The sequence below is a fragment of the Cariama cristata genome, unplaced genomic scaffold (assembly GCF_000690535.1).
Source record: "Cariama cristata isolate BGI_N322 unplaced genomic scaffold, ASM69053v1 scaffold523, whole genome shotgun sequence".
Lineage (NCBI taxonomy): Eukaryota > Metazoa > Chordata > Aves > Cariamiformes > Cariamidae > Cariama > Cariama cristata.
The window spans coordinates 22,851-29,993 of record NW_009608712.1 but is presented as its reverse complement, the minus strand read 5'-3'; the positions used below and the strand labels follow the sequence as shown (position 1 = coordinate 29,993).

General features: G+C 44.0%; 1 protein-coding gene across 1 annotated transcript; it reads right to left on the bottom strand.

Annotated features, from left to right (window-relative positions):
* Positions 1–619: 619 nt before the first annotated feature.
* On the bottom strand, positions 620–1,595 carry SPERT (spermatid associated). The gene is given in 2 exon segments (XM_009697222.1): positions 620–1,430; positions 1,432–1,595. Coding segments are annotated over 2 exon segments (975 nt in total).
* Between the last annotated feature and the right edge of the window lie 5,548 nt (positions 1,596–7,143).

Below are 7,143 nucleotides of genomic sequence, written 5' to 3'. Positions count from 1 at the left end.
TTTAAACAAAGGAAAGAGACAACAATTTAAGTGGGAATATGGGACTGGGAAAAGGAGACAGCAAGAATGTATATATATGCACATATAGTGGGGGTTTTCTGTGTCCTATTGTCTTTCATGGGCCTGTCTCATCTGGGAGGCTACATTTTCCATGATCCATTGGTTACCCTATATGAAAGAGGGAAGGTTGGTGTGTGGCAGAAGACACAGTTCATCCATTGAACTTGGCCAGCCATAAGAAAAAAAGAGACCACTGGGGATCCAATGTCAGCTACCAGTTAGGATCCTCATTTTCAGGAAGTGACCATCCCTCTGGAAAATATGGCCAGCATAAGGTACCTGAAATTAAGTGTGAAAATCATGAATTATCTTTTGAAAATCTAGGCCTTATTATCAGAAACTTTGAAAAAAAAATGCTGAAAAATATGTTTTCCTGACTCTAGGCAAATTCATGACAGTCACCTACACCGTACAATCAGAAGGTGAAATACTAAGAGAGTTTCAGATTAACACAATGTTCCCCAGATGTCTTCAGGCTCTACTGGGATTTTATTAGGTTCCCTGAAACAAGGAGAGAAGCTTTCCAGGAAATTGAACTAACAGGTCTTAGCACCAAGCTTCACATCTCTCCAAGCTGATGCTCAGTTGCCAGTTTCTGCCCTGCTTCTTCATACACTGGGGAAGTGATGGTGATGAACTTCTTCTCCAACTTTTCCATTTGAGCTGTAATGTCTGACATGGTGTTTTTCACAGCATTCAGCTGCAGCTTCAATTTATTGTAATCTTCTTGGAAAGGTCTGTTCACATTTTAGAGAATGTGACAGCCCTGTTTCTCCCCAAGGAGATGGTTCACGTTCAGGAAGATGTGGAGGAGTTCATATAAGTCCTGGAGAGGCCTGAGGATTTCATACTCCCCCTGCAAGCTTGGGGCAGACTCGACCTTACTATGGGTTGTAGTAGTGCTCTTCTTTTTAGCTTCATGTTCCTGCTGGGGAGCTGGGCCAGAATTACCTTCTTCTACAGCTGTGATGGCATCAGCATCCTTCTGAATATCTGACCTGGCGTCTTTGCTCTCTTCATGGACTGTGATGGCTTTTTAGTCTTTCCAGATGATGGGCACAGTTTTATTCTCCTGCTGGAAATCCCCTAAGACTCTATTCTTTTCCTGGACTGCCTGGAGAGCTTTGCTGCCTGGGCTGACCTGAAAGCCGATGTTCCTCTCTTGGAAGAATGAGAACAGCTTCTTTTCCTTCTGGAGGCTTCGCTGAACTACATCAGTGTAAATAACCTGGACAGCTTTGTTCTGTGGCTGGAGATGTTGTAGACCCTTGTTTTCTTCCCAGAGCATCCTGTTTTCAATCCGGAGGACTTGATTTTTCTCCCAGAGCACTCTGTTCTCCTCCCAGATGCTCCACTCATTCTGTGCTAGAGAGTTTTTGGTGGGAAGCAAAGGGTGACTGGCAGTAGATCTCATTTACCCACTTACCATCAATAAAGACAAACATCTCATCCCTCAGTTTCATCCGTGAAGTGATATAGTCTATCTCAGGCTCTGTACACTGCACACTCTCATTCATCAGATCAAAATCAGACATGGGTTTTCTTTAGTAAATCGAGAAGGACTGTGTGGAAAGACTTCTCCCAGGACTTCTGCAGGAGGCCACTGCCCACTGGCAAGGAGTAGGTGACACAGCAGGGCTGGAGAAGCTCGATCAGGACTGAAAGAACAGGGAACACAAATGCATAGAGTTACTGCCAAAATTCAAGGTCAGAATTAAAGTACATTGGAGGACAGGAACAAGCAAATAAGTCAGTTCACACAGTTGACCGTGTTGCCTCTTTGACCCTGGAAGGTAAGGAATACACCAGAAACAGTTTATGGAAGCACAGAAAATTCTCAGTGGTAGATAAAGCAGCTCTATAGCAACACCACAGGTTTGGTATAAAAACCTGGACTCTCCTTTTATATCTCTACCTCATTTTTACAGACATGTAAACAAGTAAAATGTAAGAATATCTTGCACCTCAGACTAGCCTGTTCCCAAGTGACTGACAAATGAATTAAAAATTGTGAGGCTGTAATCAACTTTTCAAAATAAAACATTTTTAAAGGATCACAGTGAAAAACTGGCCTCAAAAGCAGCTTTTTCGTGTCGATGCTCAGTAACCTGTGCTAACAGGATGCCACAAAAATGCAGTGGCAGCTGTGTTTTTTGATCTTAAACTCCATAGAACTGTCAACAGGGAGGGCACCGAGTGATACAGTATGTGCAAATAATGAAAATTCCAAACCACAGCCCTGGGACATTGAGACCAGGAGAGTTCTGTTGCTTTTTGCATGTTTTTCTGACAAATTCCCATCACCATGGTCCAAAAACTGTCCCAACCCGCAAATAATTCACCATCTTTCGTTCTCATTTCTCCCATCACTCTTTTCTTTATATCCTTTGATAGCTCCATTATTTTTCTTGCTTTCTAGCCTTGCAATAGTGATTGCTTGTCTCTTTCCTACAGTCCATCTGCCTGTTTTTCACATCATCAGAAAATCCATCTCTTTAAAGTCCATACTGCGGGGCTGTACCTCCAACGCTTCTCTTTCAGTCACAGAAACCTCAGACTTATCTGCTCAACACTCTTCCCTCCCTCCCTCTACCTGAAATGCTGCGGCTTAAATCACTTTCTTGTCTTAAGTAAACCTGGGCAAATTAAGGATTTAAGTCTTTTTACATGAATAACAACAACACACAAAAAAAGTATTTTGTGCCAATGAAAATCTTATTTTCTGCAGTTTTTACCAAAATCATTGGAATTCGTAGGGTTTCTGTGCAGTGTTTCTAAGAGCACAAATGTGCCTTTTTCTAGTAAAAAAAAAAAAAAAAACCAAAAACAAAACAAAACAAAACAAAACTTGGTTGTCAAATTTCACCCAGGTTTACCCCTCTCCCCTGCTGAGGTCCCCAGCTGCCCTCCTGTCCCTTGGGAAACCCAGTTCTGCCTTTCTGTCAGTGAGGAGAGTTTTATCTTCTCGAATTTTGCCCCCTGTGTCTCTGCCCCAAGCATTAGCCTTGGGGTGACCACCATGCACAAGCTCCTCATACCCTCTAGCTTTGTCCTCATTTTGCACACCCCTGCCCTGTTTTTGTCCTCTCCTTTCCAAAACCGACTGCTCTCCCCTTTCCCTGCCATCCCCACCATGCAGCACTGCACCTCCAGGCTCCTCCAGCTTACTTCTGAGAGCCAACATCCATAGATGCTTCCTTCACCCCCTTCCCAAGCTTGTCCAAAATCTCAGAGAATTATTGGTTGCATTTAAAATCCAAAATCCCTTAATGCAGGAGAGGGCAATTGCAATATAGGTCTGCTTGAAGTAACATTTGATATTATTGCAATAGTGTCTCATCTGACTTTCAGGGTTGTCTTCCACATCACCAGGTGCTTTATCTCACATCAGACTTGTATTTTCATATACTGTTCCTCTGCTAAAAGGAATTTTCACCAAAACTTCTAGTTTTGGAGGTTTTTGTTTCCACTCATGCCGTGTTCAGAGCTGAATATTGCTCTCTGCTTTGCACTCTCTACCCTGCAGCCTTTCCAACCCATCCTGGGGTTCCCAGGCTTCTTGTTTCCACCAACAGCCCCAAGATGGGGAGGTAAATCAGCCACAGGGCGAATGGACCCCTAAGTATCCAGAACAGAAGCAGAAAACATCCAGCATCATAAGCTCCGACCCACCTGCCGCTGCATATCATGGGCAAGCTGCTAGAGCTGTTAAAGTCACTTACATTTAAAGTGTTTAGACTGCATGTTTTCAGCATAAACATAAATGTATAATATATACAGCACTGAAGGACATTATCTTGGGGACAATTAAACTTGACAGCAGCTCTGTCAGCTCTTTTGCCCTGCAGGGGAGACATCGACCCAGGCTTCAGAGAAATGCTTCAAGTTCTCCCACCTCCCATATAATTTTCCCTCATCTCTGAACTAAATAATCCCAGCAAATGCTGGGCAGCAGAGATGGGCGGTCAGGGCAGCCGGTTGCGGGGGTAGCCACATGAAACCAAGCCAGACTCGGTAATTTGGCAGTGCTAAATTAAACACCCGGCACATGCTCACCTGCTCACCAGGGCTGGTGGTCTTCCCTCTCCCCATGCCACAGCCAAGCAGCCCCATCCAAGGTCCTGCTGCTGCCGGGGTGCCCAGGGTGGGTCGGGGTGCGCAGCGGGGGGACAGAGGGGACCGACTCTGATGGGAGTGCTGGCAGGGACCTCGCCCCAGAACCAGGGGCTAGGAGCTCCTGTGCACCCTCCTTGCACAATCCACTTCTGCAGTCCTTCCCCAATGGCCTCCCAGGATTGTCTTGGATTTTTCCCAGCATTGCGCTTTTGGGTTATTTCTGATGGAATTGACCTTTCTGGTAGCTCAGCTCTCACGCCCTTTCCTGATCCCAGACTTCCTGATCTGCCTTTGACACTCATAACTGAGAGCAGTTTGGGTGGCTTCTTTCTCCATCACAACCTCTTGAAACAAATTCTGTTTTTATTCCCAATCTTCAAATTATATTTGCTGCTCAACTGATACTGGTACATTCAAAAATCACTTCCTTGTATGCACTATGAGACATGAACTTATTTTCCAAGAACAACATGGGTTTGGAGTTTCTTGACTGTAAGTTTAAGAGCAGACTATCACTGAATCCTATTAAGAAGAAAATAGAATATGCAGGGCATTCATGCATTGCAAGTTTAGATATTACTTGTAGCAGCTATTCCCATTTCCATATCTTCACATTTCTAATGATCTCGGTCTCCTTATTTGCTACATCTTTCAGATGTGGAAATTTTTTTTTCTAATCAGGGTTCTTGAATAAAAAATACAGCAGTTAATTTCTTATCCAGTGAAAATTATCAACTTGACATCAGTCTCAAGGTGACTGCTTTTGCTTTAGGAAGTTGGAGGTACAGTTCAGCTTTGGTGTTATACAAAGATGATAAACTCAGGTATAAAATTCTTCTCTGTAGTTTCTCCCTTGCTTATATTTAATCTTAGACAACAAAAAAAAAATATCACAGGTTACTATGGTAACTCCCCAGGGAGCATTCTCCTTTATTTGAGCTCCAGGATCCTGCACAGGAAAGCAGGAAAATGTCCTCAAAAGAGAAAGGAAAATATTTTATCATGGGGTGCTTGTGTTTGGCCTGCCATCAGATGGGAATTTAAGGGTGCTACCCAGATGCAGGCAGTTTTCAGGAGTGGTGGCTGAAATGGCCAATCTGAACTTCTGAAGAACTGAGGCTGTGGACCACTGAAACAGACCTTTGATGAACATTTTAAAGTCTAAGAGCCGACTGGAAGCTAAGCTAATAGAGACAAGTGCAGCACAGGAATGATCAGCAGACAAAGCCTGCCTAATCCAGAGCCATTGAGAACCAAGTTAGCAGTGTACCTTCGCCTTTTCTTATGCAATATTTTCCTTAAAGCTGGATAAAGTTCTTCTGGCAAGTCATTTATTTGCTGAAAATTATGACTTCAAATACCAACATATTTGGATCAAATTTAGTGAATATCATCAGATGCGCATGCGCGTACATCAGAGTTGGAAATGCTGCAACAGCTCATTGCAGAATTTTTTATAGCAGCTACACTGATTTCTGAACTGGACTCTCAAAAGGACTGAGATGTCATTCACAAGATTGCAAAGGCAGAAATAATGCTGAGTGTGTTCCCCTCCCTGCCAAGAGACAAGTAACCCTTGCTCTATGAGAAGGGTTTGAACAAACTTCCCAGCTGAGTGCTTTGTCCACAGCTTCAGGCTACTCAATTTCTCCAGGTGAAGTTGTTTCACTGTATAAAGAATTAAACATTAATTGGAATGAAAGCAATATTCCCCATCCTACCTGCACACCATACACCAAGCTGTTCAGCTGACCTTGCTGTCCTCCTTCTCAGAGATTATCCAATTCTGGAAAGGATCCAGTGGGAGAGAGTGGATGATCCCACACACACTCGTATAATATTCTCCAGTTTGGAAACTCAGCTCCATGCTGGGCTGCAAGAGGTCACCATCCAGTGATGGGTTGGAAGGAGGGGGGAGAGTGACATCTGAACTGCTGCCATGAAGATCTTGCAGAAAGGACCCTGAAGACTTCATCCCGGGCTCCTTCCCATTGGGAATGGTGGCATGTACCTACAGTAAAGTTTATCCCTTTTGTTCCTTTGCTTTCTGGTTTAGAAGACCTGCTAAAGTGACTGCAATCAAAATAATCTGGGGGCTTTTTTTTAGTAAGAGCATAATGTTTCTTTGAATTTGGAGAACCTTCTTTCTTTTTCTCTTTTTATAAGTGTGTTCTATTCCCAAATCTTTATTTGATAAAACCAAAGGCATCCACAGACACTTTCTACCACCCTAAACACATTTGTGCTTCTGAAATGCCCGCCTCTGCTCATGTCAGTGCAGGCTGGTCTCACCCCATGCTCATCCACTGTTCTCCAGGGCATTAAGCCTGGAGGCAAATCCCAGGCTTTGTGTTGTTCCACTTAGATCTCATTCCTACCTTACTTTCATTCTACTTCAGCTATGAATATCTAAAAAAACATATCAAAACCATGTGCAGTCTTTTGGTCAACTCTAAGCCATTGTCTGTCAATGCTATTCCTTCATGTTATGCCTCTGTGACATACTGCTTGTGAGCCTTGCCACAAAATACAGCCCAATTACCATATCACTCTCCTACTTCTGTCTGATCAAACTTTACAGAGCACTCTGTGTTGCTGAAACAGCCCATTAGTTGTTTATTGTTGAGTAAATACCAGAAGTAATGACCATAGGTACACTGGTTTTTCTTGTGAGGACAGAGGCATGCTCACCAGGGGTGATGGAGGGGCAGCGCAGACATTGCACCCAAAGGAACTCTTTGGTCTTCCCTTACACTGGGACAATTCAGATGGGTGCGGTCACTTCAACGTGCCATGCGTGACCGTGGGGTATCCCACGTGGCCTCCAGGGTCCACTCCAAGAGGTAGGCCTGCCACCAGGCTGTGCTGAACCCCCTGGCCCTGGTCTCTGATATCCCAAACAGGAATAGGCACTGCTTTTCAGGCAACAGACTTGAGCCCTTGGTGGCTTGTCAGTCAAGTGGTGCT